This window comes from Vicia villosa, linkage group LG5, assembly GCF_029867415.1.
Source record: "Vicia villosa cultivar HV-30 ecotype Madison, WI linkage group LG5, Vvil1.0, whole genome shotgun sequence".
In the NCBI taxonomy this organism is placed as follows: domain Eukaryota; kingdom Viridiplantae; phylum Streptophyta; class Magnoliopsida; order Fabales; family Fabaceae; genus Vicia; species Vicia villosa.
In genome coordinates, this window is record NC_081184.1 from 151233226 (window position 1) to 151251504 (window position 18279).

General features: G+C 33.6%; 1 protein-coding gene across 1 annotated transcript; it reads left to right on the top strand.

The window, feature by feature from the left end:
* Nucleotides 1-1988: 1988 nt before the first annotated feature.
* LOC131607794 (uncharacterized) lies at nt 1989-2522 on the top strand. Its single transcript, XM_058879753.1, has one exon. The coding sequence runs from the start codon at nt 2068-2070 to the stop codon at nt 2299-2301; it is 234 nt and encodes a 77-aa protein (XP_058735736.1). The 5' UTR covers nt 1989-2067; the 3' UTR covers nt 2302-2522.
* Nucleotides 2523-18279: the final 15757 nt, after the last annotated feature.

The window sequence follows — 18279 nt, forward strand, 5'->3', positions numbered from 1 at the left end:
TCGACCTCTCGGGCTATAATGTCCATGTCGAAATACTCTTCAAAATATCTAAATTTCCCTAAGTATTTTTCTGAATTCCTTTCTTATACGTTGAGCTCGATGACATCGAAATTCCATGGTAACAGCCAGCTAGCGTCATCCACTTGGGTCCCACATTCTAGACGATCCTTGATGTCGACATCACTAGTGTTTTGACCATAGGCCTTTTCGGTATGCTTTATTATAATGTTTGGCATCCTCCCTATTCAAAATGGAAACCTCCATTTCCATAGTCAACAAAGTAGTCAAAGTCGAAGTTCCTGCAACTTGGAAGGAAACAGACATACAGGTGGCTACACGATCATCTTCAGTATCTTCATTAGAAGATAGAGTGCAGAAAGAAGATTCAATGAAATAAGATCCCTTGTCCAGAAGGCCGCTAGTGAGCTTCTCTAAACCAAAATATCAGTTATAGATATAATCCTGTGGGTTGATTGATCGGTGATTAAGTGGGAAGGATTTAGACTAAAAGATACTTCTATCCTAACTGAGGGATAGGAATCATTACTCCCATTATTGCTAGACAAACATATGGTACTATCATTCATATAGTTCATGGTAAAGAAAATGTTGAAGATATGGAAAAGCTTAAGGTAAGAATGGTACATGGGAGAAGTAGAATCTAACGAGAAAGAAAAATTTAAATGGGAGAGTGGAGGTTTTGTTCAAAGAATGACAATCACTTTAAAAAATACTCCTATAGAAGAAGAAGGAAACACGCTCTCAAGTGAAAATTGATTCACAAAGGTAGCGAAAAGTTCTCTTAAAGCTCGAAAACCCTTATAAATAGAAGAATGCGATCAACAGACCAGATCAGCAGGAACGAGAAGTTACAAGGTCATTGACTGGATTTCGCCTAAAAAATGTAAACAAACTCAAGTACAATTATTGATCAATATCACATTGGAGATGAGCATCAGTGATTCTATATCCTTTATCATTGATTAATAACAATTATTATTTTACAACGGAACCCAAAAAAAAAATTATAGATGAAAAGTCGTTACAATCTTAAAAAAAAAAACTATTATAGTCGCAAAACACCGTTACCGCTGCGAAACCATGTTATCACACACTGTTATAGAAAAAAATAGAATTGGAATATAAATATAAATATGCAAATCAAAAAAAAAAATCGTGATTGAGTTCACACCACAATTAACTAACATATAAATAGTGAAAACTTTTCTGTGACCGCAAGACAATCACATTCTTAAATCTTTGCTCATAAACAGGTTGTTGTTAATTAATTTATAAATCAATAACTTTAAAAAAAAAACATTTTTTTATTGTGTGTTTTCACTTTTCATTTTAACCTTTGAAATTACTGGAGGGAGTAATTTCTAAGCAACAGAACACGTGCAAGGTGGGAATTGGCAGTGCCAACCTAATATAATAGAGGCATGCTATCTATACACCATTTTCTTCTACACCGTATCAAACACCCCAAATTTTTACAAAAAAAAAATTTCTTGCACAAAAATCAAGGCGGATAAATTATTAAAAAAATAGGATACATGTATCATATGTGTATATATACGGTGTAAGGTGTATAAAATGGTGTACACCTATCATTTTCCAATATAATATCAGCCATCCATCATGTATAATCAACATATTAGAAGTATTTGTGATTCATTAATTACATTAAACTGAATTTCATTATTAATTTAATTAATTTTCAATAACCACTTTAATAAAAATACAATTAATTGATATTTTTACATACTCCATTCCAATTTTTCACGTTTTCAATGGGCGCCCCCACTTTGTGTGTTAAATTAAAATACCACCGAAGCTAACAAGGTTCTTTCCATGGCGCATTCATCCTTTTACAAACAAACAAAACAAGGTGCCCCACCCACAAGAAACAAAGTGTATTGCATTATTCATGCCTCCTAACTCATCCTTATCCAATACCCTCCTAACTTCCCTTCCTATAAATAATTTATTCTTTTGGTCAAGAAAAAAAAACATAACCAACACAAACCAATCTCATTAGTTTCTTCACATTATTGTATAACAAACATGTCTGACATTGCTATGTTAGTTGCTGAGGAGTATGAGAGAAGGGTCAAGAGTTTGAAAACCACAGCTGCTACTTCTAATGATGGTGCTGTAAAAACATGGGAGATTGACATTTCTTATTTTTCACTATTGCTTTCCAAGTTGAAGGAGGAGAAGAAACATCTTGTTAAGTGTTTATTGGAACCCAAAACACAATTTGCTGTTGCTGCTTCCAACAGCTTCTTTTCTGCTTGATCAAACAACATGTTCTGCAGTGTGTTTGATTGTGTAATTTGTTTTTCTTGTCTTCTAATTTTTTATGAAGTCTTGTGTACATATAGTTATGTTTGGAATTTGGAACCCAATTAAAGGTTGTGACAGCGGTTCTATCACTTGTTTATATGTTTGATTTAGAGATATAAATGACTCCAATCGAACACTTTTTATTAAATTTAAAGCTGAGTTAACTTGTAGAATTTATAACAATTGTAAATGAGAGTTTTGTACTTTTGATATTATGATTTCTATACCTTGAGATATATGTAGAGATGATTAATCAAAAGTAATAAATTCAAGTGCAATCACATTAATAATAGAACACAATCAAGATTACCAAAACTAAAGGAGTACATTGCAAGAGGATAACAAAAATGATTTTATATTGGTTCATATGATTTGTCCTTGCTACCAAATGCTTTGAGATTTCTTTTTTTAAACAAACTTGCACACTAATTCTTTGGTGTAATCTTTACAAGAGACTAATCAATACCCTAAGCCCAAACAACTAGGCTTAGAACCTTATACTATTCTTACAAACTTCTTCCCAATCGATCTGCAATTTGGATAAGGATTGAACATCTTATTCTTGTCTTTTTGATTTTTTTTTATCAAAAGTGGTTTTTATCCAATGATATAAATTAGAAAAATGTTACAAAAAAGAGGGACCAAGTCAGAACCTTGATTGTAAAGTTAGGAAGTCATATTTTGTTTCTATTGAAGATCATAATATTGGTATGTATATCATCCCACCATGTATAATTAATAGAAATTAAGTTTAAATTAGCTAGCTTGTTTAGATAGTAATTGCGTTCTCTATAAATATGAGTGGCCAAAAAATTAGTGGACTGAAGAGGTAGTGTACAATTGACCGATCTATTCCATAACTTCCAAGGAACTACAAAATGATTACTAAACGCAAACACCACCAACTTAGAATCTATTTCTAACTAGATCTTATTCCAATTATGAGTTGCAGCAAATTCCAAAGCCAGGATAACATCCATGATATAGGCAAAAAAAGGCATTTTCATGACCCAGATTGCAGGAGAAGCTACCCAAATGATCACCCTTATAAACTCTAAAAATCTCACCACATGAAGCTCGACTAGGTGTGCCACTAGCAGCGCCGTCCATGTTGACTTTAGCTCATTCTCTAATAGGAGGACTCCAAAAGACCTCCTTAGACAATTGAGGCTTCGGGGGGTGAACTTGCTCAAGAAAATTCTTCAGAATCATGAAGTCCCCAAATAGAAGTATTATAGTGCTTAGTAGATATGTTGCCGAAGAGGGAAGTATGGGAAATGTCCATGGCCGTCCATCACTTTTCGATGCATGTGATCACATGACCAATTTCTAACTTACTAGACAACGAATGGCGCAACTTCTTCACATACCTGCAAGAGAAAACCAGATGATGCTAAGATTCTTCCTCACCAAGGCATCAACTGCACATTAAAGGAATACATAGCCCTCTGATGCAAAGATTATCACTGGTCGACATTTTTCCAGAACTAATCCTCCAAAACAATATGGATTTTGAAGGCGGTATAGTAGGATCCCAAATGAGCTTTTCCCAAGTGTATGTTTGATGCATACCAGAAAGATGTAAATAAGCATCCCTAATAGTGAGAATGTCATTCCTTGTTGGACTCCAAAATTGGATATCCTCCCCTGTCTGATTAATTCAGACATTTCTCACCATCTGGATCAAAGTGGGGCGGAGCCTAGAAAGGTAGGTAGAAAGGTTAACATTGCTATCTTGAATGGCCGAATTTAGCTTAGACTTCAATATGAAGTTCAAAAATTCAGGGGTTTTAAAGAGCTCAACCAAAGGTTGGCCACACCAATTGTCCAACCAAAAGTTGATGTCCTCTCCATTGCTACCAGCCAAGCAAAATTGGACTTCAACTATGGGTAACTAGACTTGCAGCTAATCCTAGATATAAGAGAACAAATGGTATTTAATTAGTCTACCTTTTTTAAAAGCTCTAGACCTCCGAACTTTGGCCCAATGACCATTAGAGTGGACAATACTCCAACGCTACAATAAATTCGTTGTCTCGTTCAAAATCTTAAGGCTTTGTTTGGGAGTTTGGAGGGAAAGGGAAGGGAGGGCTTCAAAAAATGATATATTTTTTAAAATATAGGGACATTTTAAACATATTTTGAAAAAAAAATTTTGTTCACATTGATAAAATAATTTTTATTATTAATGTATTTTTAATTTTTGAAATACTATAAGAACAAAAATTATATTTAAACAATTTGTGTAAGTCCTCTAAAACCCTCATTCAATACAAATTTTGACTTCTCCCAAATTAGGAGAATTTTGGTGTTATGAAGAAAAACAAACCCTCCAAAACCTTCCCAACCAAAATATTTCTATTCTTTTTACCCAATCTTTCCTATTTTTAAAGTCATCCCCTCCAAAATCCCAAACAAAGCTTAAGAGACCTAAGTCCCATACCATTGTGTGTTTATGGCCGACAATGGTGTTTCTAGTAGAGGTGGCAAAATGGGCTCGGCCCGCGGGAAAAACCCGTTTTGCCCGCACTTTCACGCAGGGAGGGACAAGGTTTTAGGCCCGCTCCCTTTAATGTGCCCGCCCCGCCCCGCCCCGTTTTTTTGTGAGCTTTTGCAAGCATTACTTTTTTCATATAATTTTACTATTTTTAGGCCTAAAAGGTTCAATGCCCGCGGGCTTTCCCCGCCCCGCCCTCATTTAGAGTGTTGTAACATGTTCTCTAGATGTTTCTTGCTTTAGTCTTCTGTATTTTTTTTTTATAATCCTTTCTTTAATAGCTAGAACAATTTTTTTCTGTATCCAATTACCAGTTAGATTTGAATATGTAATTTTAAAAACTTAATGAAACAATATTATAATTATATATATATATATATATATATATATATATATATATTTCAATATATATATATATATATATATATATATATATATATATATATATATTTGAGGTATTTTTACAAATTGAGTTAAATATATTAAGCCCCCTTCCATTATAGCGTGTTTTTCTTTGGGACCCCAAATATTTTGTTTTACTATAGGCCCCTTATAAAACATAATTCCTGGATTTACCACACTCTTTTATCCTATTTGCTGACTGAGAAATATAGCATTGGCCTCTGTGGCATTTGTTTGCTGACTGGGACAGTGATAAGTTTGTAAATGGCAATGTTGTTTGTTTACCCCCCCTCAAAACAAGTAAATAGAATTAGGATTTCCAAAAACTGGAATGTGAGAAGACGAAGTTGCGATGGCTGGAAACGGTGATGAACCGGTCGAATTGGTTGAGGTAACTGCTCATCTCTTTCTCACGTACTTGGGAATAGCACTGGTGTTTGTTATTTTGCTTACACTGCGTTTTTGTCTTTCAGTTGAATGTCATGTTCAACACTGTGTTTCACCATGGAGGAGAGTTCGTAAAGCTTCAAGATGTGAGACGATTTGCAAAGGAGAGGTTTCCACACTTATTACTGGGAAACACATTGAAACATAGACTCAGACTCACATTCAAAACATAGTAAGTGGATGGAGTTACGTAGCTGGGTCGTTTAGCTTATGGACGAAAATCTTAGAAATAGATCCTAACTATTTCCAGTTTAAGAATGATGGTGATGCTTATGATTTTGCTTCGTATGCATGTTCGATGGAAGTAGACGGGGAAATGTTTGTTGAACATGATGCAGATAGTCATAGTAACAGTCCTAGATGTGTGAATGAAAGTGTTAACTTAGAGGTTAGTGATGAAGAGCTTGTTGAAGGGTTGAGCGACAGTGAGGATGAAAGGACCACAACCCTTTCTGGATGTTTTAAAGAGATTGATGTGACTTTACCAATCAATGAGGGGCCTGTTATAGCAAGTTGTTTGACTTTTTTTAGTAACACTAATGGTGATAATGATGAGTATGTTAATGAAGATTTATTAAGCTCTGATCTTGATAACTCAGAGGATGAAAAAGACAAAAAGGGCAAGTGAGGAGCTCCTACCTACTAATTACAAAAAGGGACCTGGTAGACCAAGGAAGTTAAGAATTAGGGAAATGGTGAAGAAGGAGCTAGAAGAAGGTTACCTGGTGTATCTTATAGATGCAGTAAGTGTGTGTAATACAGTGAACTGACTTTATTTGAAATGTGCGGATAGCATGAGTCGCCACCGACTTTTATTTTATCCAATTTATAGAAAGGCTGAAAGAACAGAAAAAGACCTTTTAAAAAGATTTTGAGTTCGGGGGGTAAGTTATACAAAGGGAAGGTGTAAGGCACCCTTTGCATCCATGGTTATCCATGGGCTCTTAATTGCTTAGCTCACTTTGAAAATGTTTGAATTGTTTGAAAAGTAGAGTGTGAATAGAAATTTTGAATAAGAACTTTAGCTTGTAAATAAGCGTAGTCTTTTTGAAAATATTCTTTGAAAAGAGGTGTGAAAAATAATTTGAACTTTTAGAGCAAGCAATTAGTAGCAACTACCCTAAGTTTGAAAAATTGTTCTTTTAGCTTTTCGGGCGAAAGGATCTATCCATACCATAAGAGGGCAGGAAGTCTTTCAATTGGAGGTTGAAGGGTCATCGAGTTATCATTCGCCATAAGACTGTCCCTTGCCATAAAGAGGGCAGGTAGTCTAAGGGAAGGATATAATAGTCATTTGATAATTTAGGCATCATGCGAGGATACCTTAGCAATTGGGACAATTATTCTTTATAAGGCAACCTCGAGGGAGTTTCTATAACTTTGAAGGCGACAGGCAACATTGCTTTAGGTATCCTCGGAATCGAGGGACTTTGACTATTTTTACCATTAGAGGCAACAGGCAACAAGGCAACCAGAGGGATTACCCTAAAGGTGTGTGTGTGGCACAATCAGGTGGTCAATTCAGATATTTATCTTGTAATTAGTTATCTACTTTTGTTAAAGGCTTGCACTCCCTAAGATTACTAACCACAGCAGAAATTAAAGGCAGAAAATAAATGTCCTACGCTATTACAATAAACACCTGCGGGGATGAGGGAAATTAAAACAGAAAACAAGAAATATGAATAATTAACATAATTATTTTGATCCCGCCCTGATCTTCGTCGAACCTTGATTGAGACTCTAATCATCTGAGCAAATAACAGAAAATAAATAGAAGTGAGTGTAAGAGGGATTCATTGACTTTGAAGAATAACTCTAATTTACTAAAAAAGAGGCAAAGAAAAATAAAATGTTATTTAAACAAGGAAAGCAGAAAACTTAGCTTTTTTGGTCAGGTAAGACGCGTAGTCGGAGAAAATCTTGAGGTAACCCTGAAAAGTAGGCATGAAGAAGAGAAGTGTTAGTGCATTTAAAATTCTTTAACTATGGGTACAAACCCTATTCCCAAAAGGCAAATAAAATAAAATAAACAAATGGGATTGAACAAACCCTAAAAGGTTAATGAGACTCAAAGTTTGATCAGATAGCTAGAGGAGGCAAAATAAAAATTAATAATTATAGGGTTAAGCCTAATATTTTAATTAAGCGCATAAATAAAAGTTAAAATTAAAATTAAAGGTTTGTTCGAATTTTCGATTAAATGAGTAATTGTTAAAGAAAAAGGATTATCTAAATATTAATTTATTAAATAAATATAAAAGGAATTATAGTGAAAACAAAAAGAAAAAGGAAATTTGAAATAACAAAAAAGGAATAGAATAAACTTAGCTTCGGATCTTGTGTGGCTGAAGCTTGGAGGAGCATGGTGGTCTTACGTTTCAGGAGCCTCAGATCTGGGTATAGCATGAATCTGACGGTCTTCGCATGAGGGTGTATGGTGATACCTGTGCGTGAGACACACCGGATCCGCAAACAAACAATTGTTTAAAAACAATGAACGCTGCCTGGGCTCGAACCCAGGACTTGGAGATTTCCAAACGCTTTTGATTCCATTGAGCTGCGCATGATTAGCTGTTATAGAAATAACTCAAATAAAATATATTGGAAATACAAATAGTACATGGAAAAGTCAAAAGAGTTGTCTAAGGTGGGCCCTGGTTATCCCGAACAAGCCAATTGGAAGCAGAGAGAGTGTGGACTAGCCAATCAGCATTCATGTTCGTGGAGAGAGAATATTTGACTTGCTGACCGGCCATTGAAGAGGGGCCACGCGTATGCATCCCTTCCACGAACACTATTCATCATCTTCATCCTCAGCTGCTGTGGATTTTCCTGCGAAATCATCCACAAATTCACCTGAGGATTTCCTTACTATTCTGCAAACATTAGAAACTCAACCAAAACGACGTTAGACAAATAATAAAGGGGCCCAGATATACATAAAAATGTCCCCTGAGTTCATTGGTGAGGTCGCTTTTGGCTAATACGCCTTGTATCAATGGGACCGAAGCTTCCCAAGCTTGAAACCCTACCCATGGCAAGTTACAATTCAGGGCCTAAAGCTTTCATGTAACGCGTTGAATCTATTCTAATAAACCTCAGGAACATGTTACAAACATCAGTCTTCATTGAAACATAGTACTAATAAGAAAACGAAAAGGAAAAGCAATGTGAATGAACATGATGATTATGTGATACGAATTTATGCGTGTTTACACATGGTGAGCGGTTGCAACTTACTCTTCGTGATTTAGAGAGTGGAATGGAAGGGTTAGTAGGCTTTGAATCCCTCCGAAACGAAAATCTTTTAGTGCCCTACCTTTGAGAAGTTTTTAAGAACTTTTGTGAGTTTGGAGAGTCATCTAAAGACCAGGGCTGCGTGAACCCTTATGTTGAACGTGTGATGATCTTTATAGTGATGGAATTAGGTCAATAATTTAAGAAGTAAACCATGTGATTGGAGAGATAAAAATTTGATTGAAAAATCAAATAATTCTTTCTATTTGTTTCAATCTTGATCCGATCTCTCTTGCCACAATTTTGGTCCATATATTTGACATATTGATTATTGGATTTGATTGGAAAATCAATATTTGATTAAAATAATTTTTTCATATTTTATAAGGATTTATTTAAATGAATTAAAATTCAATTTAAATAAGATAAATACTATGAATATAAAATAATTATTTCAAATATCATTTTAAGGCCCATGGACAAGTTTGGAGGCATCAGAACCTGATTTTTCTTTGAATGAGCCAAACCCTAGTTTTAGAGCCTTGTATAGGAGAGTGTGTCTTGGAGCTTTGTGTCTTGATTTGAATTGGAATAAAAAAATGTATGGGCAAATTTTGGGGTATGACAGTGTGACAAGGTGGGAGATAATGTGAAGTCATGCAAGAGCAAAATACAAAATCCAAATGTAACTGATTTTGATATAATGTTAAAGTTTTATGGATATGTAACTAGTTTTTTTATGCAGAAGAGAATAAGACCAAATGCATGTGAAGAAGGTGATGCAAGTTAAGAAGCTGGTACAAACAATGCAAAAACCCAAACTGGGACAATCAATGCAGAGAGCCAGACTGGGACATTCAATGCAGAAAGCCAGACTGGGACATTCAATGCAGAAAGCCTGAAATCCAGACCGGTACATTGTTTGAGGATATCATTGATGATATGATTAATAGCCTACCAGACATAAAGTATCATGTTCAAAGTCAGGCCTCAACAAGTAACTTAAACAAGGGTAAGACAAAGATAGCTGTCAAACCAATTAGAAGGAGGTCATGTGAGAGGATAAAGGAGAACTGGTTCAAAAAAACCTAAACCATTCACAGGTCATGGTTCTGACCTTGAGCAACCAATATGCATGGACATTGAGGAAGGGGAGGCATCAAAGACTACTCTTGAGAAGGCATGAAAGGGTACTAAAGGTACTCCTAAGAAGGCATGGAAGGGTACTCCTAAGAAAGCTTCAAAAGTTACTCCAAAAAAGAAGAAAGGAAATTAGCATGTGTTGTTTCTACTTTTGTTTGTAATGCACATTTTCGGTGCAGTGTTGTTTTGCAATGCACACTTTTAGTGCAGTTAAGTACTTATGAATTAGGCATTTTTGGTGCAGTTATGCTCAAGAATATTATGAACTTTTGTTATGTAATCTCTTCTGTCACTTTTGGTGCATCTATGTGTAATGTCAAGTGTTATGCACACTTTTTGTGATGAATGAATTATGCACTTTGTATGTGTTATTAACAAGTTAATATAATATGCTATTGAACCAACTGATTTGTGCCCTTTTAACAATAATATGGATCATTTGTCATCATCTGTCAATAATATGGTATTGTTACCTTTTAATAAGTTTGGAGTTATGGTACCAACTGATTTATCCTATCTTGTAATGTGCTATTGAACCAATGTATATTATACTGTTAACAGAAAAAACCAATAATTAACAGAATCAGAATTTCTTTCCATTAATAACATGTTTCAAAGTTACATTGTACTGAACAATTACATGATTCAAGCCTAAACAATTAGACTATTGACCCAACTACATGATTCATCATTCAAAATTACATGACTCAAGCCTAAACAATTAGACTATTGACCCAACTGCAAATTACATGAAATTGTAAAACAAACCAACAACCAAACAACACAACACAAATGCTATCTTAAGCTGCATATTATTCCTTTTCTGAGCTTCAAACTTCATCTTCAATTTCTTCAATTTGCTTGTTACTGATTCCAATTGCAGTTCTAGTACATCACACTTCTTACAAAATGGATGAATAACAGTTTCCCCTTTGTTGAAGTCTCCAATTTCATCATCCCATAGGAATAATTCACAGCTATTCACGGTCTATAAAAAATGAGTTACACATGTGTTAGCATTAAGAGAAATCAAAACTTGCTTTGAAGTTTCGACAGAAATAAACTCACCCTAGCATTACGATATTTCCAGAACTTTCGGTTGGGGTTTTGCACTGTGTTGGCGACCCACATCTTCATTGCTCTACCATAACCACATCTGGGCAAACTGTAAGATGATGTTGAATCAAGAGTGCTCCCACGAGAACTGCATCCAACCATGCTTCCGATTGAATGGACGAGGACACACGATGGACGATGATGACAGATGAGACAAAGAAGGAGAATCGGAGAAGGGTGAAATTTTTTCCAGAAAAGAGGCCAAGTTAGGGGAGAACAAACTCTATGGGAGAACAAAGAAGGAGAACCGGAGAAGAGCGAAATTTTTTCCGTAAAATAGGGCAATTATACAGTCATCAAGTACCCTTTTGCCACATCATCAATTAAGTCAAAGCCCAGTCAACAAATAGGATAAAAGGGCGTGGTAAATTCAGAAATTATATTTTATAAGGGGCCTTAAGTAAAAAAAACTTCAAGGGACTCAAAGCAAAACACGCTATAATGGCAGAGAATTTAATATATTTAACCCTTATAAATTTTAGTCGGTTTTTCTATAAATTTTGTTCTTACTTAATTTTAAAAATTAAATAATATAACATGAAGTTCATAAGATAAAAACCAAAACTCAGAATACATCTAAATATAAATTTAATGGACATGCACCGTCATCACCACCGTCCACCGTCCAATCTAAATCAACAATCTACTGTATCAATTAAATAATTTTAAAATACAAAAATAATTTGATAGAATGCACGATATTTATTAGTAGATAGTGTAAAATTGTTTTACAAAGAGACAACACTAATCTAGTGTGGGCCTATAACACTTGCAATCTCCATTTTCATCACAGACTCCAACCAAGCCGGTCTTCATACATTGTTCCATGCATTCTTCTATGAAACATTGTTTAATTACAATATTTGGTTCTGCAAAGTCTGAAACTTTATGCTCAATCATTCTCGCACCATTTACACTGCACCAGTAAATTACAATCCATAAAATAATAATAATAATGAATAATACTTAGTAAAGTTAGAAGGTGGAAGAAAAACTTATTTACCATAGCAAAGTTAGAAGGAGAGTTAGAATAGCTAGAGAAATTATATTTCGATAACTCATTTTCTTAACTTGAAATTGGCTGTTGTTGTAGTATATGATTTTGAGCAAGTTAAGTTATATATATATATATATATATATATATATATATATATATATATATATATATATATATATATATATATATATATATATATATATATATATATATATATATATATATATATATATATACACATAAATTTCACCATACTTAAGATATAATTAAATATTTTATACATAGAAAGAATATATTTAATAGCGCACATATCTTAGCCAATTATATAATAAATATTTTTTCCCATGATATTACGTAGTATTTTATGTGTATGGAAATATCATTTACAGTATATAGTATAAAAAAGACCATTATAATAATTAGTTAAAATAGATTGCATATTATAGAAAAAATCATTTATAATTATTCTAAATAGATTAAAAATTCTAAATAAAAAATTGAAATCACTTAAAATTATTCTAAATAGATTTAAAATTCTATATATAAAAAAAAAATCACATACTATTGATATTTTAATTTAATTTTTTTAAATATGATATTTTTTATTTATTGAAGTAGATCATGTTTTAATACATGATCATTTCTATTAATTTTAATTTTATGTTTTTAAACTAAATATTATATGGGTTTTGCTAACCAGTGTCCTCAGGGCAATGGTTAAGCATTCCAAAAAAAAAATTTATAAAAAATTTAATATTTCAATTTTTGAGACATTAAACACGCAGATTAACAAGATAAATTTACTATTTTGGAATGCTTAACTATTGCCCTGAGGGCACTAGTTAGCATTTTCCATATTATATTATATGTTCAAACTAGAAGAAAAAAAATTAAATTAAGAATTAAATAATAAAACAATGATATTTTAAAGTCTTATATGGCAACTATTAAAACAATCTTATAGACACTAGTGAATAAAAGAAAACAAAAACAAAAAACCAACCAACTTTATTGATTTGGCAACTCATATACATAGCTAAAGGGAGGATTATAAGTATTAGTTGATACTATCTATACAAATAAAATGCATTTTTTTTTAAATTAACGATAAGAACTTCATAGTTAAACACGTTTGACTGGGAGGAATATTTGAATGAGTGACATTTTAGGAAATTTTTGAAAAGCGTGTGAGTGAGGACAAAACATCTAGAGCAGTATGAGGCATCACATTGAAGATGATGATAGTGTAATTAGAAAGAGCGTTCCTTCTAAGGTATGTGGTACCTATTGATAATTCAAAGGCTCAAGTGACTATTTCCTAATGTAAATGACGCAACAAATTCTATATGGCATGCAAATTAAAGATTACGTAATAGAAAAATTCGGTATATCATTGATTCAGTGAAATGGAAGTAAATTGATACGTTGGTTATATATTATGTCCTTGAGCCAAGAAACCTTAGGTTTGGACTTGCCACCGACATAATGAACTTGTTTTCTAATTTGAATACTAATCATACTTCATTAGTGTATTCTGGACTGTAAAGGTTAAGGAAAAAGATCTTGTGCATGTCCTCCTTGCTGATGTATATCATACCCTTCATGTGCGACATGATAAAAGAAATAACAAATGTTATGTTATGTTCATTTTCTATACTCATGGTTAACTTTTCACCTATACAATGATGTTTACATGATTAAGACAAATAACAGTCATGGTTTGTCTCAAACGTTAGTGTCTCTCACTGAAAAGTCTATCTTATGGTATTCTAGAAAGCTCAATGTAAAAGTGATAACCTTCAGTTGTGGGAATTTTCCTAATGTCCCTCTCACCGATTCTAAAGGGCATTAACTATAATCAGGTACTAGCTTTGAGATAATTAGATTATCCTATTCTGGAGAAACCAAATGACGAAGGATTAAGAGGATTTGTACTTTATGATTTGGGTGCAAATGACCCAGATATGCTCCGAAGGACTACCCGTTCTTGGGAGAAAATGCATAAGATAGGAAGAGAACTAGGCAAAAAGAATATTGTACTCGCCCTTTATCATGGAATAAATTAATCGATTGCTATTTTAACCAATTTTGTGATCTTGTTTCATTGTTGTTTTCATACTTTTGAATGCTTACAATAAACATGAAAATTTGAAATTCCCTCTAAATAAAACAATTTTTTAGCATAAACATTCATCAGCATATGTTAAACATGCATCTCATTTCATATCATTCATTTTACTGTGTTGCATTCATACCTAATTCATACCATATTGTTACCCACCGGATAAAATCCAAGTGGCCTTTCGCGCTCATAGTCAACTCATTCTCGCAAGGCATGGAAGAATTTGTTCCAAGACAAGAAGCTCTGAAACATGAAATCAACGAATTGAAAGAGAAAGTAGGACAGGTTCTGGTAGCCTTGTAATATGAGATGAAAAGAAGATCGAGAACATGTGACTATAAGTATGGGGCATCATACCGTCATTCTGCAATCGCAAGATCTTGATTACCCCTCCCATTATCACCGATAAGGGGTAACAAAGCTTTGATCCTTACAAATATGCATGGAGAGGAGCTTTCACCCCCTATGAACTATGACGCAGTCTAAAAAAATTATGCCTAGAAAACTAAAAGATGAAAAGAAACCCACTAATTCGAAAAATCTGAAAGGGAGACCTAGGAAAATATGAGCATCCTGTTGGTTTGAAAACTTGAAGGAGAAGTCCAAGCAAAATTTTGGTATTTTAAAAAAGTCAAAAAATTGTTGTACGCTAGCTAACTCTAAATAAAAAGGAAGAATCAACAAGAGTGTTTCAGACGCAGTGAAAGTCAGAGAAGTCAGGAAAATAAGGAGACTTGAAGGATTCTGGGTCATATCGTGAGGAAATCTGAAGCACGTTCTATTTCTTGGAAAACACATCAACCTTGGTCTTTGAGTGGGTAAAAGGTTGGTCAATCAATCATGATAGAGCTTCCTCAACACTGGTGGTCATTAGGCTATCATTTTCATTTGTAATTTCATCGTTTGAATCAATTATTTTTAAACTTGTTACTTACTTGTAAACTTGTGACTTACTTGTAAACTTGTTTTTTAAAATGTTAATAATAATATGAGCATATATATTTTGAGTCTATTCTTTTGTGCTCACTCGTTTTTCCATTTTTTCCGCAAATCCTTTCGTGTTCACTCGTTTTTCCATTTTTATCGCAAAAAGAAGAAAAAATGTCAATACTTCTCTCATTCGTTTTCCTTTAACAAACTTTTTCTTAAGCAAAGATTGGAGGTAATATGATGAAAATAAAATAAACAAAGTGGCTAAGGTATGATTTCGAATAAAACCTTGTTTACGATGAAACACATTATTTCAAATCCCCAAACAATGAATATATAATGAGTTAATCCATAGTCAACCCCTTTGAGCCTAGAAGTTGGTGTTTCTTTATGTACAAAAAACTCTTTAATCTTAATCGAGGGTAGGGTAGTCTTCAATTAATTTGACAGTGCATTCCAAATTTGAAAGAAAAAACATCCCATATGAGAATCAACTACATCTTCTTCCCCATACACATCATTTGATGTCGAAGAAATTATGAAAACCCAAAAGTTCATAGTGGTTGTTCCTCACCAACCATAAATATAGAAGTCACAACCTTACGGAAAAATCATTAAAAAAAAAAAGAAAGAAAAATTCCCCTAAGTCAAAACCTAAACAATGACTTAGACAAAAGTTAGGGCATCTTGGTGGACTGAAAACTCGAAAGAGTGGTCCAGGAAAAAATTAGGGATGAAAAAAGAAAAAAATAGTCACTAAAATCTTCAACCAAAAACAAGATTAGGTGACCACCATATCAAGAATCAATGGGTCACCAAAAATATTTACAAAAGAAACATTTTATGACTACCAAAAAATCTCATCGGTTATCCAATCATCACATTCTCACCATCAAATTTTCTTGGAAATTGAACGCATGGGTCGAATTAACTAAACGTATTACCAAAGATCATTAAGGACGGGTTGGATTAAAATAAAGCTTTGGCCTTATATCCTTTTTTCGAAAATCGTGAACCATACCATGTTATAACCCTTAAAAGATCTAATTGAAGTAAGGTTTATTATGCAAGTATACTGCAGTGAATGTACGTTAAACTGACTCCAAAGAAATTTGTGAATCACCTTCATTTATATCATGATATCAGTATTTGCATATTTTGAACGTCTAAGTCAACATTGCACTTAGACTATTGATCCCTTCACTATACATCACAATGTTACATCAATAAACAACTTTAGATTTCAAAACTTGCATAGCGAGTCACGTGTGGCACTTTCATTCATTCCCAAAGACCGACTATTTTCAGTATTATGCCATTTGTAGCGGTAAAAAATATACTCGAACGTGTTCACACGCTCGAAATACAACATAGTCGCCACCGAACTTTATTTATTCCAAGAAGGAAAGGGAAAACATCGATAAAACCCACAAAGAGAAAAGAAATGGATAAGATGATCATCTCAACCAAATTAGGGTTTAGGAGTCGGTTAAGCAAGGGAAAGGTATTAGCACCCTTCACCTCCATCGTACTCGATGGGACCCATTTAGTTAGTTTCGTGTTTGAGTGTTAGCATGATGTTTGTGTTCTTTTTGCTTAATAATCGCTAAAAGATAAAAGAAAGGATTTTTAGGGTTTTTATTATTATGAAGAAAAAATAAATGATTTTTTATTATTGTGCTCGCCAGGACGTTTGTGTCTTGTGCCTACGTATTCCCTCGTGCAATGGGAAAGTCAGAGCAATCGTAGTTAGCGCGAAGAACCACGAAAGTTTGTTGGTTGATTTTAGCGAGAGGTACTCAATTGCTTTCAAATAGAGACAATACTATGCGCACATGGATAAGAGATCACTACAAGAATGGATGACTAAATCAAGAGTAAGACGAGATTTTTGCCATCATCGCATTCGAGTGGAATATATTCGATCTTCACATGTGTAAGTACGTTCGCATTTGAAATTAACTAAGTGTCTCGTTTATAAAAAGGGGTTTTAAGATGAAAAAGCCATAAGGCAAAGAGGTTTAAATGAAAACGAGATTGTATTTTTTGAAGGGATGTTTAGTGAACCTTTTGAGCATAGGTGTGAACCTAGCGCGTTGTTCACCCAAGGTATTCAGAAGGATGCGAGCTCAATTGTCACTTGTTATCCACGTTGGTAAAAGAGGGTATTTGCGGACGTTTAGCAAAGGATTGAGCATAGGTGTTCACCTAGTGCGTCTTTACCCAAGGTATTCAACAGGAGCAGGTCCCATTGTCACTTGTTGTCCTTGTTAATTAATGTATTTTAATTCAAAAGATCAATGTATTCTAGAGGTGTGCACCTCTTGTCACTTAGTCTTTTGATTTGATTAATTTGTTTTAATTCAAAAGATCAAGGTATTCAAGAAGTGTTCACCTCTTGTCACTTGACCTCTCGATTTGATTAAGAAGGATCTTTAAAGGAAACAAACTTTTGATATGTATGTTTTGATTCAAAGGACCAAATATATTCAAGAGGTGTGCACCTCTTGTCACTTAGTCTCTTTGATTTAATTAATAAGGATTATTTAGAGAAAGAATTCAAAGGACCAAATATATTCAAGAGGTGTGCACCTCTTCTCACTTAGCCTCTTTTATTTGATTAGGAAAGCTTTTTATTTAATGTATTTAAATCCAAAAGAATCGAGGTATTCAAGAGGTGTTCACCAATTGTCACCCGATCTTTCGGTATGGTTGAGAAAAGAGATTTTAAAAAGAAACTCGACGTTGGATCGAGAAGTTTATTGTAACGACTTGGCGTTGAACCAAATTTTATTGATTTTTGAATTGAAAAATTGATTAATTAATTAAAAGCATTCAACATAACTAATCAAAGTAATTAGAAATTAACTAATGATATTAATTAATTAAATAAATTTAACTAATCAATTAAAATAGTTAATACTCAATTAATAGAATTAATTAACCAAATAGATTTTAACTAAGTAATCCAAAAAAGAAATAATAAGAGTTTTTCTTAATAATGATCTAGCAATTGGGCCGCACGGTCTTGGCCCA